This window comes from Rhineura floridana, chromosome 1 (genome assembly GCF_030035675.1).
Source record: "Rhineura floridana isolate rRhiFlo1 chromosome 1, rRhiFlo1.hap2, whole genome shotgun sequence".
Taxonomy (NCBI): Eukaryota; Metazoa; Chordata; class Lepidosauria; order Squamata; family Rhineuridae; genus Rhineura; species Rhineura floridana.
The window spans coordinates 270,912,413-270,932,354 of NC_084480.1; the positions used below are offsets into that span (position 1 = coordinate 270,912,413).

At 41.3% G+C, this 19,942-nt stretch overlaps 1 protein-coding gene across 5 annotated transcripts in view; it reads right to left on the reverse strand.

Moving 5' to 3' along the window:
- STAU2 (staufen double-stranded RNA binding protein 2) overlaps positions 1 to 19,942 on the reverse strand; it is a 248,775-nt gene that overhangs the window by 15,710 nt on the left and 213,123 nt on the right. Inside the window, exon 14 of one of the 5 annotated variants that reach the window (XM_061601448.1) lies at positions 11,088 to 11,184. The exons of the other annotated variants lie outside the window; for them this stretch is intronic. Coding sequence (XP_061457432.1) covers positions 11,122 to 11,184 — 63 coding nt within the window. The 3' untranslated portion in view covers positions 11,088 to 11,121. Of the gene's footprint in view, positions 1 to 11,087; positions 11,185 to 19,942 lie in introns of those variants that run through there. 5 annotated transcript variants of the gene reach the window in all.

A 19,942-nucleotide genomic window follows, 5' to 3' on the forward strand; every position in this document is an offset into this window, starting at 1 on the left:
TCACCAGATTCTAGGGACACCAGCTTCCCTTGATCTTGAGCCCTGATGATAACAGGCCATCTACTTTCTCAAGGTGTTTTGTGTTTCTGACTGAAGTGTGAGGGTTGGCTCAACTGCAAGGACTGCACTTATATTGTGATTTTATATTATTTTTGTATGTTTGTTTGTACACTGCCATGATAAGTTTTGCAGGTTTGTGTGATCTAGAAATTCTTTAAATATAAATTAAACATTAGCGAATGGTCCACACTCATAAGGATCTTCAAAGACAAGTTAGCACACTTTAGATAAACTGGGCCTGATGTTTACAACTCTTAAAAACTAGGAAATGCTTGCTATATTAACAGCAGTGAGGGGATACAGGCAGAATAAATATCTGACATGAATTTTAGTGGAGAAATTCTTTTTCCTAAGCCTGAACACTTCCTCAGATGGATTTTTTCCCCTCTTACAAAAGAGCATCTGCACAAATATATAGAAATATTTCTCTTCCCCAGAAGATTTTACAACTGCTTTGTGAGCAAAGCCCCATAGGTTATGAAACAGATGTCTTTACACATTTCATGTATCACTTGTTTTCTGTGTAGATACAGCTATGCCAAAAACACAATGCCAACAGGATGCACTACTCTGCTCTTTGTTTGTCTTGGCTGCTCTTCTCATTATAAATGCGTCTGGATCTGGCTGGAGGTGGATGTTTCCAAACATTTTGGTCATTTTTAGCATTCCCTAAGCCAATTAGCAATTAGCAAATCATACTGAAATTTGTTAATTTCTTCCCCCTCTGGTTCTCCCTCTATGAGGAATTGGATATTTTGTAATGACAATGTAATAACATTAGGTCATCCTTACACAAAGCAGTTGCATACAGAGGCTTGCTCTAGAGAAATGTGATTTCAACTCATGTTGTTATGATAATGAATTAGTATTTTTCAGACCAATGTATAGATGTATTTCTCTCTCCTTGTACATCTATGTGACATTTCAGTTTCTTCCCAAGATGTTCCTAAATGGTCCTTTTGCGCATGCCTTTGCACGTTACCTTACGGAGCGGCACATTCTTCTGCAGACAGGGAACAGAGCTAACTTTGTTCTTTGTAGTTACCCCTTTTATGGAACTGAAACGTATGCTACTAACTAACTCAGCAATCCACTGTTATTGCTTACTGTCTCCCATTTCTCAATAGTGAGAGAAACTACTGCCTAATTCTTATGGGCCCATTCATTACGTAATCTTGATTTTGACAGCTGTATGATGGAGGCTGAAGAGAAGGGGCAAATGGAACAGAAATATCTTTTACTGCACTTCTGCATTAGGATGCTTCAAGTTGCCTGGAGTTTACAGCCACTATTTGTTTGTTTGCTTGTTGTTTGAAACATTTAGCTCAATTTTACTGTAAGAAACCAAAGTAGCTAACCATAAACAACTCACCAAAACAGTAATCCAGTAAAACAGTAAAAAACAGTAAAAAACCAAAAATACCAATATAAAAGCAGATAAAAAAAATCAATAAATGCAAAAGACAAACTAAAAAAATCCTCTCACAGTGTTGTGAGGCTTGAACTGAAGAGCCGCACTGTTCCCTTGGATACAGACTTGCCCCCCAATATACTGAAACATCAGGGTGCCAGCACACAGAGCAACCAAAAGGAAGCTTTAGGCAAGTTGGGCACACCTGGAGTAAAAAGCATCACCTCCCACATTCCCTACAGTAGCCAGAAGCTGCACTGATGGTGCATGCCACAGGTGAGTGGTAAAGGATGGCAGTTAAGTACAGGAACACATATAAAAATAAATAAATAACAGCAGAGGAAAAACTAGCCTTAAAATGGTGGAATAAAATATTTGAATAGAGAAATCTATAGGCAAAGCAGGAGATATCTCATGTAAGCAAACTCCCAGTTCCCATAACAATTCCCACTATATTTCTGTCCTTCATTTGCTCTTTCTTCACTCTATGCTAGTACAATTTCCTTTGCGCCATACAAACTTCAGGACCGCTCCACTCCCACTTATAGGTTTTGAAACCTTCGTAGCTCATGTTGGCTGAACAAGTGGAACTTACAAGATGTTAGAAGTTGCAGGATCCTCTACTTGGATATGAGCCCTATGGATTCCACCAGCTAGAATTATGCCCCCCCCCAAATGAGTGGGCTTGTCTTTTTCCAAAATTCTTCCAGTTCACCCAATGCAGAACTAGGGAGACTGGAAATTTGTTAGCAGCAAAACTACCACCAGACCTGTAGATCTCTTCCACAGAAAGTGGAAGAGGAGAATTTCTAACAAATCTGTCTTCTCAAACCTCTATCCATTGTTTCATTGTGGACAGGGTTTAATAATCTAACAGTCCTATAAACTGTTGGCACAGATCACTGTGTGAACATAAGTGCTTTATCAGTTAGTTCTGCTCTAGCAGACTGAAGTCTATGGACTGACATCTGGCTTTAAATCTCTGTGCTGTTTTGAAAACAAAGGAATTCACTCCAATCACATCCTTTATGGACAAAAATTGCTAGTGTACAAGCTCTTGAAATTCATTGAAACAAATGGTCTCTGTGTTTGACTACTTTAAAATGTATGTGTGTTTCTTAAAAATATATTTAAGGGGGGGATGATGCCTGCTCTTTAATGTTCAAATGTAAGTAATTAGTTTGCTAAGAATTCTGAAGTGCTTTAATTTTTTGCACATTTTAAAATATTCTGTCTTGATAATATTCTTTTTAAAAAGGCTAACTGTAGCTATCTTCATGTAACTGACACTGCATTGTTCTGACTAGGGATGGGATCTGTTGTCCAGTGCCAGTTCGAAAGCATTGTGTTGACCTAAATTATGGTATCGATTCCAGTTCGTTCTTTGTCCACTAGCTGCTACTTTTACCAATCTTTTTTCCCCTTGCAAAAAATATTTATATTAATATTGATCTTTTAAAAAGAAATATCAACATAAGAACAGCCTGCTGGATCAGGCCAATGGCCCATCTAATCCAGCATCCTGTTCTCACAGTGGCCAACCAATTGCCCATGGGAAACCCATAAGCAGGACTTGAGTGCAACAACACTCTTCCCTCCAACAGTTTTCAGCAACTGATATTTGGAAGCATACTGCCTCCGCCTATGGAGGCAGAGCATAGCCATCACGGCTAGTAGGCAATGGTAGCCTTTTCCTCCATGAATTTGTCTAATTCTCTTTTAAATCCATTCAGGTTGGTGGCCATCACTGCCTCTTGTGGGAGCAAATTCCATAGTTTAACTATGTGCTATGCGATATTTTAAAGGAACATAGATAAATTAAAGAAAATATTGGTAAAATTATTGTTCTTAATATTGACAGTTTTGGAAAATTGCTGCATAAAAATCCATGGAAGATTTGGTACCAAATATAAATTGGGCAGAATTCTAGCACATCCTTAGTCCTGACACAGTGGTGTCAAGACCAAGTTTGCAAATTTATTATGACTGAGATAATTGCAGAGGCAAGGCAGCATTTTAAAGCTGGCACCATTTAGGGGGAGTGAGTGAGCAGCTTGTTACACAAACCGTGTGCCAACGAAGCCCTTTATGTCCCTGCATCTATAATAGGATTATATGAGAACAGCAAAGATCAAATGCTCATCCCCTATGAGAGCACAATCTTGCTGGGAGCTTAGAGAGTGGAACAGAAAAACAGAGGAAAAACGGACATTCCACTGGATCTGCCATGCAACATCTGGAGGGCCACAGGTTATCCATCCCAGTTCTACCTGTTTTTGTTTTGAAATCAGTAGAAGGGCCATGAGAGAAACCACTCCCGTACAACAGTAGTGGGGTGTGATCATTCTGAAACCCTTTTTCTTTGTGCTACAGTGCCTAAAGGAATGGACGGCACTCTTGTTTTTTTCTCCTCAACAATTGTTCCATCTCACTCCATGTTTATGGATTCCACATATATTAATTAATTGAAGTCTACAGGTTGCTGATACGGGTGTTGATTATCAGGACTTGTCCTGAACTGCACAGTTCAATCATTCTCCAGCAATCATGAAACCAAGCCTAGATATTCTGCAGAACATCAGTTCATAATGTATGAAAGTACCCTTTGGGTCTATAATTCATGAATAGCATCCATATACCTCCTACATCTCTATTTTTTATCCTGCTCTATAGTGTACACTCAATATTTCTTATGTAACTGTAAAGATATATACTCATGATACTGGCAATTACAATCTGTACCTTTTTGCATGGTTTCAAGATTCCAGTTGCCAAGTAGCATGCTTAGGCTGCAATTTTATACTAACTTACCTGGAAGTATAAACCTATATAGAGTTGTGCTGTTAAAAGACCAACCAGAAAATGTGGCTTAATTGGCAAACTCTTTTGTAACCTGAATTCACAACCACTGACTTCAGTAAGGAATCTTTAACCTCCTTCTGTAACCAGCCACTACCATCCCCAGTTGGTTAGATTTCACACAGACCATGGGTCAACATCTGTTTAAAAACTGAATTTCAGAATGATTATTCACACTGCACAATGCAAGTCTTAATTACCTGACTTAAGCCCTTTCCCCCCCAGCTTGTTCTGCCCCATGTATATTAATCTGATTAACTCATGTAATTTACATGAAAAGGAATTAATGTCTGCACAAAGGGTTATTTCGACAGTATGCTCTGGGATATGGGTAATAGCTGTCCCTGTAAAGGAGACAAAAGGGGAGCAGGGAGAGAGTGAATGCATTCGGACTTCTGTTCAAGTACAGATTGACAAATCCAACATTAAAAACATTTAAGAAAAAGAGTGTGCTGCTTAGTACTTGCTTCAGGCTACATTATCCTATGAAGCTAACATTTACATGGCATATAATCTCTGCAGGCACAAGCTGATTGTTGGCATCATGGGGAACTTTAAGCAAGGATTAAGTGTTCTTGAACCACTTTTTGCAATGTGTTAAGAACAAACAGGCTTTCTAGCTGCATCAGTCTGGAATGTCTTCTACCCACTTTTTTGTTTTAGAAAGATTGATTTGATTTTCCTGCACCCTCCACCTCTAATAAGCAGTGTCTTTAGCTCTCATATATTTTAAATGAATTTTATGGAATTTTTAGTATTAGGCCACAGCAAAAAACAACAACCCCAAACAAATAAAAAAGCAAAAGTAAAAAAAAAAAAGCCAGTTGTGTTTATTGACTTCCTAGCCTTTTTACTCTGACATTGGGCATTTTGCCCTGTGTCAGCAGACAAATAGCCAGGGCATATACCTTGAAAAAGCCACCACCTTGCTGAAGCTAAGTGGGATGGAAGAACTGGGATAGAAGACCTCCTGGGAACCATATACATGCCATCTTTGTGTCCATGATGGAAGAAAGCTGGGATATAAATGTAATAAAATAAATAAAATCCTTGAAGCAGTAGTTCTAAGCAAAAAAAAAAGTTGTCTGCAGAATTTTATTTTGATTAAATTAGGTTGCATCAGACTTGGCTGTTCATCAAAACTGTCTGTACACTTCCCCGCAATCTGATGAACTCTTTGACCAAGGGCAGCTGCATTCATTGTAATGGAGAACCATGTACACATATGTCGAAGTATGCACATGATACTCAAATGGGGCAATTAATTATATAATATATATCCATCCCTTTCCTCCAGGAGCTCAAGGTGACATACAGAGAGATCCCAAATAGCCATTCTCATCCAGGCACCAATCAGATCCAGAAAAGTTTAGCTTCAGTGAAATTGCTGTAGATATGCCATTGCTGGGTCTGTTTTATGGGTTTTGTAATAGTTTTACTGTAATGTACTGTTGATTGCTTCTATACTACGCCTTCGGCTCTTAATTTTTCTAAGTCCCTTAGACACTTCTTTCTTTTCTATTAAGTGACTAACAAGTTAATTAAGTAATTAAATGAATGAGCAAAATAAATTAATAATTACTGCTTTATGTACCTTAGGCCACAATGCAGAAACAGACTGGCTACAGCTTGGTCTTTTCTCATCCATTCTAGTTATAGAAGGACTCTAGCCTAGCTACCTCCCTGACGTGCCAGTTTTATCTATGGGGGAACATTTTATTTATTTTTATTTATTTATTATTTGATTTATATCCCACCATTCCTCCCAGCAGGAGCCCAGGGTGGCAAACAAAAGCACTAAAAACACTTTAAAGGTAAAGGTGAAGGTGTCCCCGCACTTATAGTGCAAGTCGTTTCCGACTCTTAGGGTGATGTCTTGTGACATTTACTAGGCAGACCCTATATATGGGGTGGGTTTGCCAGTTCCTTCCCCGGCCTTTCTTTACCCCCCAGCATATGCCAGGTACTCATTTTACCGACCACAGATGGATGGAAGGCTGAGTGGACCTCGACCCCTTTTACCGGAGATTCGACTTCCTCCTTCTGTTGGAATTGAACTCCGGCCATGAGCTGGGTTACCACCGCTTACCACTCTGACTTTAAAATACATTAAAACAAAACATTTTAAAACATTTTTTAAAAAGCTTTCAAGACATCTTTTTTAAAAAAAGGTTAAAACATATTGTTTTTTTTAAAAAAAGGTTTAAAACATATTAAAAACATTCAATCATGCCACCCCTCAGCTGCATTCTGAAGTGGTACAGTCCCAGGAGGACGCAAGGGGTGCCCAAATAGACTTAGCCTCATACTGAATAGCAAAAGGCTAGTTCATATAAGAGGTTTTGCTTTAAACTAAAGTGGTTCCAAAGAAACGCTCATGTGGAGAAATATAATGTGTGGACTGGTTTATCGTGAATATGCCTGGCAACAATTCCTGTTATTGTGGTGTTAATGTATCCAGCCATTGCAAACACAGGGAGCGCTGCCAGCTGTACCATGACTATCTGATTCATACCTTAACTTGTCAGCCTAAATGTGTGCCAAGGACAGCTGTAACTACTCATGTGTAGTAGAAAATATCTTAAGTGAAACAACCCTAAATTTATGGTTAATGTGGGGTAGCTGTTTTTACTTTTTTCTTTTGCTTATTACCTTGTAGTTAAAAATAAAAGGTATATTATTATTAGAGTCAAGATTCCAGGTTTATATTTCATGCCACTTATTTACTTACTTCATTTAGACAGACTATTCTTATCCAAGTGCTAAATTACCAAGCACCGGTAATTTAGCACATGGATTCTTAATTATCATGTATGCAGCTGTAAGTGTCCACTCACTACCAGTAGATTCTTGGACATAAAGAATATTCCAGTTAGGACTGTATGTAGCTCTCTTCTCCAATAGAAGGGTTTGGTCAAGGGGCTACAGTTGTGTGGCTGTCACCTCTGCCCTCACCATCTACTGTCTGAGGTGATTGCCTCACCCTACCTAATGGTAGAGCTAGTCCTGACATTCTGTAATCCCATGGTGAAACATTAACAATATTATTTTTATAATACCTCTTATCCTCACCCCATCCTCTTCCAACCCCTGATGTGCTGTCTGTGTATGTGGAGGCAGGATATTAACTAAGAGAACTATCTCTGAGGAAGGAACTTTGTAAATGAAGCTCATGTGAATGTGCTCTAGATAATGAATGCAACTCAACCCCCGCCCCCTCACTCCAAGTAGATGGATGACCATAAAGCAAATCCATTTGTTTTGCTGGGATGGTTTACAGAGGAAGATTTTGCACTATTTGTTTGCTTTTATTGAAAGATAAAAAGGGAACACCCCCCCCCCACAATTTTCTACTTTAAAGACAGGCAGGATATTATTTCAAAGGTCTATTTGTTTAGCTACAGATGCTTTTGCACTAGAAACAAGCCTTTGAATATCACATTTATTTTAAGAATATATTAAGAACAAGGAAAGAAGGATTACATGGCCATTCTCCCACATAAAAAGACCTTTACATTAAATTGCCAGTCAGTCTACACAGAGCCAGGCACCTTAGATTATTTGTAAACAGCAACACACGATTTTACTCACTGCAAATGACTTTCTGTGAAGATCTAGTTCCAGATTAAACTTTTTACAGTGATGGATAATAGGGGTAGTGAACATGATGCCCTCCAGATGTTGTTGGATTACAATTCCCATCATCCCTGACTACTGGTCATGCTGGCTGAGGCTGAACAGAGTTGTATTCCAGCAACATCTGGAGAGTGCCACATTGGCTACCCCTGATACACAATATGCAAGAGAATGTTGATACTTATAATTATCTCTATCAATGCAGTGGCTTAAAGTGGATGAAGATTTTTACAATAATTATCTCATTTTCTTTCACAACAATTATTTGAGGAAATACATTTCCATTTTATGTTATAAATATGAGAATAACTTGTTCAAGACAAGCTAGAAAATTCATGGCTGATCAAGGCTTCGGACTCAGTTCTCACTGGCCTACCTATTATTAATTAATTAAATTATATATATTATCATACCTGTACCTTGAGCCCCTGTTACTTTGTGCACAAACTCCAATCTGTTAAACTTGAGTATGTTTCCCATTTATGTTAATGGACTGGGTAGTTTTAGGTACACAAATAAGTTTACACTGCAGAACTTCTCCCTCCTGAAGTTAATGGAGCATTTTTGGGAGTTCAGCCGTGTAGTGGCAAATTCAGAAGTGCAGGGTCCCTTCATGTTAGTCACAGCCATGCTCCCTCCTCACTTTTTTTGCTGTGGAGTTGAAAATGAGATCCTTGTTAATGCCTAGGAACCAATAAGCATGAAAGAGGAAAGTGTTAGCCCTAAGAAGACTGTTCTCAGTGTTTGACTCACCTCCTTTCACTCTGGTTGGCTCCAATCAACAGGAAAGGACAAGAAAGCATGTTAGAAGACTCTTCTTGATGGCTAACACACTCTCCTTTCATGCTAATTGGCACATAGGATGCAGGAGACACAGGGACCCTGCTCCCAAAAAAGTAAAGGGTTTAAGACCCCCTGAGACCCCCCCCCACAACTACACTCCTGTGGGAGTTCCATGTATGCATTGGACAACATGTTAAGCTATGGATGAGAGTACTGACCATGAATAATGGCCTAAAGATATGCAAGTGTGTGTGTGTGTGTGTGTGTATCTATCTAGCTAAAGATGACCATTACCTTGGCTTGCAATAATGGGTCAGTGCAGTGTGTTATGATCATACAAAGCAGGCCTATCCACTCTGCCTACATTTATGACCAATGAGGTCCTGTTTGTTTCCCTCTCAACACTGTTCATCAAGGTGATTCAAGATGAGACAAATTGAAAATGAAAAATGCCCAAGTGTGCTCTATTTTACAAAAGCATAATGTTTGTTCAATTGTGCCTTGTTCCTGATCTACACTGGAGTGAGTTAGGTCAGAAACAGGCCCAGGGTCTTCATGAGTGACTGCTGTGAAGCAGTTAGCAGTGCAATTTTGTTCCTGATAACGGCTGATGATTTGTCTGCATCCCACTTCAATCTCTGTTAGCTCCTTTAATGGAAGTGTCTATAAAGATCCGAAAATATGCTTTTCTAGCACACTTAATGTCTTTTAATGTCTTTCCAATTAAATCCAGATGTGAAAAGCTTAAGGAACAGTTCTCAGGATTGAAAAAGATGACATAAATCTTGCAGCTGACAGAGATCCCACTGAGCTTGGTTGGGGAAACTCAGAGGATTTGTTGTGGGCCAGGAAAGCTGCTGGGTATAAAGACAGATGTGTACACTCCTATTGAAAATGCTGAAATAAAGAAAAAAATCCTGAAATAGACCAGGGCACTGACAAAACTACAAGCTCAATCCTACAGGGTATAGAATACACCCTGTGAGCTTGTGATCTCTCTCAGTTCCCGCTACCCAGCATAGTTAATTTGTAAGAGGAGGCCTTTCCTCTCTCTCTAATGAATACAGGGTCATCTCCTGCAAGATCACCACACACCGATTCCAGCAGGAGCTTAAAGTACTCTATACTTCTAAGGAACTGCTCATCACCTTATAGAATCCTATCCAGCTCCCTCTCCTTCCATAAAGCAAGTTAGTGGCCTGCTTGTTTTGTTAAAAGGAAACGTTTGCAAAATGCAATATTAATTACAGATTTTCACTGATCAGATGAGAATCTAGGCACTCCCAAGGAACAATGCCGTCGGGTGAGTGCTGTTTATGCAGCTGGTAACCACTGTTATTCCCAAAGCTAATTTTTGCCACAATAGGAATTCTTTTTCCTCACCAGATGCTAAGAAGTGGATTACCCAAGTCATATCTTGCTGAAGTTTAGACTTACAGTGGCTTTTCCCCTCTGCAAGGGTGGGGGACCTATTAAGTTGGTCCGTCCACACAGACTAATGGATCCGGATGGTTTCCAAAGGGCTTTGGGGAGTTTTCCGGCTGATAGGGCTGGAGCTCCTGTCGACACCCTGGTTGAACTGTAGAATACAGAAATGGCCCAGGCAGTTGACATGATCGCTCCTGAGCGCCCTCTCCTGTGTAGAGCTCGTACGGCTCCATGGTATACCCCAGACCTGAGAGCAATGAAACGCTACAGGAGATGGCTTGAGTGCAGATGAAGCCAAACTCCTAATGGATGCAATTACACACTGGTAAGTGCCTATGGTAAGCTGTATTTAGGGGCAGTGATGGCAGCAAAAAAACAATATTTTGCTGCCACTATCAAATCATCAATCTGCTGCCCAGCGGAGCTCTTCAGAATTGTCAGCGGGCTATTACACGCTGGCCCCAGGGACATGGGAGAACCATCTGAGGCCTGCTGTAATGAATTTGCTAGGCACTTCAGGATAAAATCTTTAGCATCTGCCAGGACTTAGACTCGTGCTACAGCAGGTGAATCAAGTGAGGTACCCAGAGTCCTGATTTCTTGGATGAGTTTCAGCTGGTACAGCTTGAGGACCTTGACAAGGTGCTTGGACAGGTTCGTGCAACCACTTCTGTGGTCAATCCTTGCCCTTCTTGGCTAATAAAAGTTATCAGGGCTGGCTGGGTCAGGGAAGTGATTAATGCCTCTCTGCGAGAGGGGATGGTCTCTGGCTGCCTGAAAGAGGCGGTAGTGAGATCACTCCTGAAGAGACCCTCCCTGGACCCAGAAAATCTTAATAATGATAGGTCGGTGGCAAATGTTCCATTCTTGGGCAGGGTCCTTGAACAAGTGGTGGCAGGCCAGCTCCAGACACTCTTGGATGAGACCGATTATCTGGATCCATTTCAGTCAGGTTTCAGGCCTGGTTTTGGCACGGAAACAGCCTTGGTCGCCCTGCATGATGACCTCTGTTGGGAGAAAGACAGGGGGAGTGTGACTCTGTTGATTCTCCTTGATCTCTCAGCAGCTTTCGATACCAATGACCATGATATCTTTCTGGGAAAACTGGCTGAATTGGGAGTGGGAGGGACTGCATGGCGGTGGTTCTGCTCCTACTTGGCAGGTTGGTTCCAGAAGGTGGTGCCTGAGGAACATTGCTTGGCACCCTGGACTCTCCAGTATGGGGTTCTGCAGGGGTCAGTTCTGTCCCCTATGCTGTTCAACATCTACATGAAACCATTGGGTGCGGTCATCCGGAGTTTTGGAGTGCGTTGCCATCAGTATGCTGATGACACACAGCTCTATTTCTCCTTTTCATCTTCTTCAGGTGATGCTGTCAATGTGCTGAACCGGTGCCTCGCTGTGACAATGGATTGGATGAGGGCGAATAAAATGAGGCTCAATCCAGACAAGACTGAGATGCTGTTAGTAGGTGGTTCTTCTGACTGGATGGTGGATGTCCAACCTGTCCTGGATGGGGTTGCACTCCCCCTGAAGGAGCAGGTTTATAGCTTGGGGGTTCTCCTAGAACTATCTCTGTCACTTGAGGCTCAGGTAGCCTCAGTGGCACGGAGTGCCTTCTACCAACTTCGGTTGGTGGCCCAGCTATGCCCCTATCTGGACAAGGATAACCTGGCTTCAGTTGTCCATGCTCTGGTAACCTCCAAGTTAGATTACTGCAATGCACTCTATGTGGGGCTGCCTTTGAAGATGGTTCTGAAACTGCCGCTTGTGCAAAATGCAGCGGCCAGATTGGTAACAGGGACCAGACGGTTCAAACATATAAAACCAATTCTGGCCCGCTTGCATTGGCTGCTTGCATGTTTCCGAGCTCGATTCAAGGTGCTGGTTTTAACCTATAAAACCTTACACGGCTTGGGACCACAATACCTGATAGAACGCCTCTCCCGACACGAACCCACCTGTACACTATGCTCAACATCCAAGGCCCTCCTCCGGGTGCCTACTGTGAGGAAAGCTGAGAGTTTGGCAACAAGGGAGAGGACCTTCTCAGTGGTGGCCCCCAAATTATGGAATGATCGAATTGACGAGGTGCGCCTGGCGCCAACACTGTTATCTCTTCGGCACCAGGTCAAGACTTTCCTCTTCTCCCAGGCATTTTAGCATGTGTTTTTAAATTGTTTTTTTTTAAAAAAATATGTTTTTAAACTTGTATATTTGTTTTTAATGTTTTTAATTGTTGTAAACTGCGCAGAGAGCTTCGGCTATGGGGCGGTATATAAATGTAATAAATAAATAAATATCCATTTAAAAAAAATGGTGAGGGAAAGGCTCATGAGTTGGGTTTTATACCGTTTCTGGGGGGCTACTAAAGCTTCTGAATGACATCATATTTTTCAGTGTTCTTCCAATATTTTCTGAAGGATCTATATTATTGCACATTAAGTGGAATAATGACAGCATTTTTCAGAAATGGCGTATTTCTGAGTGGAAGTACAGATGATCAATGACAGCTGACTGATACGAAGAATGACACTGGAGATAATCCAAGATTTTCTTTTATGTCAATGCCATGGCATATGCATGCCTGAGCTAGGGTATGACTGGCATTACAGAAAAACATGAGCAGCATTTTCAAGCAAGGGCTACGAAACAGGTAATCAAATCTTGAATTTTCCTATACTTACTGTACCTAATGCCCACACCAATACATGATCATAGTTTAGGATTTCACAGTTTCCAAGTGAACCTATTTTAAACACCTATATCCAACTCTGTGGCATACTGGCTGTGAAATCCCAAGAATGGCATTGTTGTCCTTTCTCCTGGGATGGTTCAAGACATTTTGCTGCCTAATGTGAAAGACAAGATGGCTTCCCCCCATTACATGTAAAGAAGCTGACTGGATTGGCAGCTGAATCTATTTCAACAAAGATGGCATGATAGTGTCCTTCACTGTACCTGAGGCAACAGTCTAGATAAGGGGGCCTAGCACAGGCCACGTAGCATACCCAACTTTGTCCTCCAAATGATGGGTTTTTTTAAGGAGGAACGGTGAGAGGGCTGCCGCTGCTGTGCTCCAGCATCTACCACCTGAGACAGTTGTCTCATTTTGCCTAATGACAGGGTCATCCCAAAACGAAGACTTGCTGAATGCAGGTTTGCATGTGGCTCTCATAAAATGCTAATCATCTGGCAGCAATGTAATAATCAGACTCCAAAAGCCTATGGTCACTCCCTCAATCTCCTGTGCTTGAAATGGTCAAGCTACCCCCAAAGTGATTCAACTGTGTATGTGTGTGATGGGAAGGGGTAGTGAATTTAGATATCTTCCCTTGTGCTAATGGAGACCACCAGCCTAGCCCTGATTTATGTATTTTCTTTACATTTTATGATACAGAAATATTCACTTCTAATTATAAATTGAATTGTTCTGGCACACTGCCATTGCTTGACTATGCAAAATGCCACATTCCACATTCAGCCCACTGTTCTTGCAAATATGATAGCAGAAACACTATATAGTTGATTGTGTATAATCCATCTGTGAAACGGTTTAGGCCTCCTTTAAAATCTGATAATAATAAAAACATACTTTTTATTTTTTTTTATCAGTGGCATTTATACCAATTAACTGGATCTGTTCTTAGGGTCCTAGATACCAGTCTCTCCAACAGCTTTGTAAAGAATTCCCTATCCTTAAAGCAAGGATAGTAATATTACCCTACAACGACAGTGCTGCCCTAGGCTCCTACTGGGAGGAAGGGCGGGATATAAATAAATAAATAAAATATTCATTGTAATAGTATTCAGCAATTGTTTTCTGAGCTCTGCAATAAAAGCATTCATCTTTGATTAGAAATGCAGATGACAATTCAGCTACTTCCAAGAGTTTTAACCAAAGCCCTGTCCTGTGCTAATCTATAATGCTATGTAGGTTCCCTTGAAAGAGTGATTCAGAAGAAACTATGAGTAGAACAGCAAGTGGATGCAGGATAACAAGGTTTAAAAGTGACATTTACAGTTCTATATTCAGGACTTTGGCAGAGAAATAAAGGAAAGGGCACATTTGTTCCTTGTCACTGAATTTTTCACCTGAGTCTGCTGCTCCTGCTGCTAAGCTCTCACACATTCTCTTCTAGCCTATAACATCCAGTAATCCTAACTTTGGGGATTTGGTGGTTAAGAACTGAATTTTAAGGGAGAAAAATAAATCAGGGAGTCACGCTGGCTAGTGTCTTGCTACTTTACTGCAATGTATTAAGACAGCCAAAATTCTAACTTGTAAGAAAGGGTTCATTTGATCCCTGTTTTTCAGATTAGACATGGCAGGGTCTGATTTACTTTTTTTCTCCCTTGGAAGGCTCTGACAATCTTTGGGGAACCCAGAGTCTTTCCCAGCCCCCACTGGGTGTAGAAATACTGAATCATAGGCTTGAGAAATGCATGTGTCAGGTTTCAACCTCAAGGTGTAATTGCTCATTCAAGACTCTTTAGAAGTTGCCTGCATCTGGGGCAGAAAAATGATCAGGATTGTTTTTCTTTCTGGAAGAGTAGAGAGAAAAATGTGTATTTCCTCTTACTTTTAAAAATTTCTGTTTTCAATACTGCAGTACAACTATTATTGCAAGAGAACTCTATATAGTAGAACTCTTAGCCTCAGTTATCTAGTCTGGCCTTTAGATCTCATTACACTGTGTGACTCTGTAGACCTCCATGATACTTTCTTTCTTTCTTTAAAATATTTCTATCCCGCCCTTCTACCCTATAATAGGACACTCAGGGCTGCTCACAATAAAATCGAACATGTACATAAAAAATTGTACACAATAAAGATCACAAAAACATTAAAATATATTAAAATACATAAAATGCAATTATATATATACACACACATATACACACACACACACATATATATATACACACACATATATAGGGAGTGATACTGAAGGTACTACAGAGGTAAAAATAGAAGGCATAAAATCAGTGTCAGGCTCTACCCCCAGTCCCTCCCAAAGGCTGTCCGGAACAAGATCGTTTTCAGAAGTGTCCGGAAAACCATCAGGGAGGGAGCACAGTGGGCTTTTGGGGTAGGGTATTCCAAAGCTTGGGGGCCACAGCTGAAAAGTCTCTCTCCCGTGTGCCTGTCAGTCTAACATTTATCATTCCAGGCACGCAGAGGAGACTAGAGGCAGATGATCTTAAATCCGAGGCAGGTCCCAGCCTTTCCCAACTAGTGGGCCACCAAGTGTTGTTGGACCACAACTCACATCAGCCTCGGCCAGCATTGCCAATGGTCAGGAAGGATGGGAATTGTGGTCCAATAACATCTGGTGGCCCACTAGTTGGGAAACGCTGGTATAGGCTGTTCCTCAGGTACATTGGTCCAAGGCTGTTTCGGGCTTTAAAGGTTAGAATCAGCACTTTGAATTGAGCCCGGAAACAAACTGGGAGTCAGTGGAGTCGATAAAGCTCAGGGGTGATATGCTCCCTGCGCTGTGCTCCAGTTAACATTCTGGCTGCTGCATTTTGAACCGACTGTAATTTCCGAACCGTTTTCAAAGGCAGGCCCACATAGAGTGCGTTACAGTAATCAAGTCTCGATGTCACCAATGCATGTGTCACTGTGGCCAAGTCAACTGCTTCCAGGAACGGGCGCAGTTGGTAGACCAGTCTGAGCTGGCCAAAAGCACTCCTGGCTGCCGCAGCCACCTGATATTCAAGCACCAGGGCAGGATCCAGGAGGACTCCCAAACTGCGGACCTGCTCCTTCAAGGGGAGTGCAACCCCATCCAGAATAGGTTGCAACCCTATCCCTGGAACATTTTTCCCCTTGACCAGCAACACTTCCGTCTTGTCTGAATTAAATTTCAGTTTGTTAGCCCACATCCAGCCCTTCACAGCCTCCAGGCAATGGTTTAGGATGAGCACTCCCTCCCTGCGATCAGGTGATAGGGAGAGATAGAGCTGAGTGTCATCAGCATATTGATGACATTGTACTCCAAATCTCCGGATGACCTCTCCCAGTGGTTTCATATAAATGTTAAAGAGCATGGGAGACAAAATGGAACCCTGCGGTACCCCATATGCGAACAGCCAGGGGGTTGAGCAGTAGTCTCCCAGCACCACTTTCTGGGTCCTGTCCATCAGGTAGGACTGGATCCACCGTAAAACAGTGCTTCCCAATCCCATCCCAGTTAGACAGCCCAGCAGGATATCATGGTCGATTGTATCGAAAGCCGCCAAGATGTCCAGCAGCACCAATAGGGATGCACTCCCCCTGTCTGATGCCCAGCGTAGGTCGTCAAGCAGGGCGACCAAGGCAGTCTCTGTCCCATGACCAGGCCTGAAGCCTGATTGAAAAGGGTCTAGATAAGTCTGATTCATCCAAGAAAACGTGGAGCTTTAGCCTAGATTAAAACTTTAGCCTTAAGTTTACAAGTATTTCAGGGTTCCAATCATCCAAATGATTTGACTCAAACATAGTTATTTGTCTCTTATTTGAAAATGGAAAAATACACCTACAAGGGGTGTCTGTGTTATCAACAGCTACAAAGAACACAATTACATAAGTTAAACGTTTGTGTTAATTGAAGTAACCAGCAGAATAAGATTTGCTTCAGAAAATTTTTTACACATCCAGCATCCTCCTACAAAGAGTAATAGCATAATATTCTAAAAGACAGAGGGACCAAGAGAACCCATTGTCTATCATCTCCATCAGAAAAGAACTGGCCGGTGAGAACAGATTATGGTTGATGGACCATTTTAGGCCTGTTTTATACATTGCCCACCTCCGAGAGATGTTATTGGCCAGGTAACATATTTCCTTCAATATTTTGATCCTAGTAGTTTAGGAACTTTTCCAACTGGTAGTCAACAACATTTATTTGACACTGCTTAACTCCACAACAGCAGGCCTGCTTTTTCTCCATTTACAGTTACAGTAAAAAAAAAAAAAAATCGGTATGCCCCAAACCATCCCAAGCAGCTGGCTTTTAACATACTAGATCTGTTAACTGGCATTTTATCATTCCTACTTAACACTCATTATTAAAGCCGTGAATAATAGTTAATAATAATTTGCTACTTTCAAAATCTGGCAAATTACAAAGCCACTTCTACTGTATTCAGAATCTCTGCTAGTTACAACAGTATTATAAACTTAGACGGCTGATGGTCTGTAAGGACTTATCTAACCCTTCTTGCTTGAATAGCATTAGCAGACCCTATACATAAATACATTTGCACAGCAGTGTCAAACTTGACTTAAAAATTAATATTCTTTTTTGAAAAACATAGTGATAGATCTGGGCTTAGGGAGCAATCAAAACCCAAGATCTGCTAGGATAAGTGGAGTTTGGAATAGGTGGGGCTACAACAGCTGAAGTCCCTTATCCCTAGGGAGCAGCTGGACCCTTTGATGAAAAGGGAGTCAAAGGCAAGCTAAAAGATGAGATTGCAAGAAGCTAGATGAATTCTTTGTATCTATCTTCACAGTGGAAGATCCCTGTGCCTGCACTAAGTTTTGCAGGAAGGGAGTCTGAGGAACTGGCAGATGGGGACAAGAGATAAAGTACTAAGCTGAATAGACAAAATAAAAATTGACACATTGCTGGGTAGGGATGGCATCCATTCAAGTTCTCAAAGAACTCAAATGTGAAATTGCTGATCTTTTAAGAAAAATATGTAACTTGTCCTTAAGATCTGCCTCCATATCTGAGGACTAGAAAGTGGCCAACGTAACACCAATTTGTAAAAAGGAATCCAGGGAAGATTCTGGAAATTACAGGCCAGTTAGCTTAATGTCTCTTCTGGGAAAAGTGGTGGAAAGCATTGTTAAAGATAAAATAACCAAGCATATAGAAGAACAAGCCTTGCTGAAGCAGAGCCGGCATGGCTTCTGCAAGGGTAAATCCTGTCTCACTAACCTATTTGAGTTCTTTGAAAGCGTCAACAAGTATATAGCTAGAGGTGATCCAGTTGATATAGTGTACTTGGACTTTCAAAAAGCTTTTGACAAGATACCTCACCCGAAGACTCCTGAGTAAGCTTAGCAGTCATGGAATAAGAGGTGAGGTCCTCTTGTGGATCAGGAACTGGCTAGGAAATAGGAAGCAGAGACTAGGAATAACTTCCCAGTGAAGTGATGTAAAGTGGAGCCCCCTGAAGATCAATACTGGGACCTGTGCTTTTTAACTTGTTTGTAAATGATCTAGAGGGGTGAGTAGTGAGGTGGCCAAGTTTGCTGATGATACTAAATTGTTCAGGATCACTAAAACAAAAAGGGATTGCAAAGTGCTCCCTAACCTGAGTGAACAGGTGGTAAAATGGCAAATGTAATTCAATGTAAGCAAATGTAAAGTGATGCGTGTTGGGGGAAAAAAACTCAATTTCACATATACACTTATGGGGTCTGAACTGGCAGTGAATGACCAGGAACGAGAGCTTGAGGTCGTTGTGGATAGCTCGATGAAGATGTCGACCCAATGTGCAACAGCTGTAAAAAAGGTAAACACCATACGAAGGATCATTAGAAAAGGAATTGAAAATAAAACTGCCAACATTGTAATGTCATTATACAAATCTATGATGTCAGTACATTTGGAATACTGCATACATTTCTGATTGCCTCACCTCAAAAAAGGTACTGTAGAGTTGGAAAAGGTTCAGAAAAGGGCAAACAAAATGATAAAGAGGATGGAGCAACTCCTGTATGAGGAAAATTAAAGCATTTGGGGCTTTTTGGTTTAGAAAAAAGGTAAGAGGTGACATGATAGAAGTGTATAAAATTATGCATGGCATGGAGAATGTGGATACAGAAAAGTTTTTCTCCCTCTCTCATAACGCTGGAACTCATGGACATCTAAGGAAGCGAAATGCTGGAAGATTCAAGACAGACAAAAGAACATGCTTCTTCATGCAGCAGATAGTTAACTATGAAATTTAAGGAGGGAATGATGGCCACCAACTTAGATGGCTTTAAAAGATGGTTAGACACATTCATGGAGGATAAGGTTATCAATGGCTACTAGCCATGATGGCTATGCTCTCCCTCCATGGTCAGAGGCAGCATGCTTCTCAATAGCAGTTGCTAGAAACAGCAGGAAGGGACAGTGTTCTTGCACTCAGGTCCTGCTTGAGGACTTCCTGTAAGCATCTGCTTGGCCACTGTGAGAACAGGATGTTGGACTAGATGTGCCAGTGACCTGATCCAGAAGACTCTTCTTATGTTCACTGCTCAGCTGGAGATACACCAGTGCAACTCCTCCATTTCAACTCAGCTGGGGTCCAACCAGTTCCATCAAAACTGGCTGAGCCAAGGCCGGGCTATGTCCCCAGTAAGGGACGTGTTGGGGATGGGACAGGGCAGGGGGAGACTTATCCCTATTCCACACTCCATTCACCTCAGTCACATGACCTAGCAAGGCAGTGGAAGTTACACTGGCAAAAATGATGGTATAACTCAAACTCTAAAATAGAGTTTTGCCTCCACCAGGTTCAGGACAGCTCAGCCGGCAGTTGCCCTACTCCTGAACAGAATTTGTAACATGGGCAAATTACATCAGCGTAATTTACCCTGACATAAATTACCCTGGCTATCTAAAATTTGGATTGCTCTGGAAGTCATGCTTTGAATATACCCACTGATTTCAATGGGTCTTCTCTAAGCATGACTAAGTCTGGCTCCAACCCACAGTTTTGAATCAAAATATCCTATATTCATGTTAGTGCATATAACTTAGATAACATTACCTGATG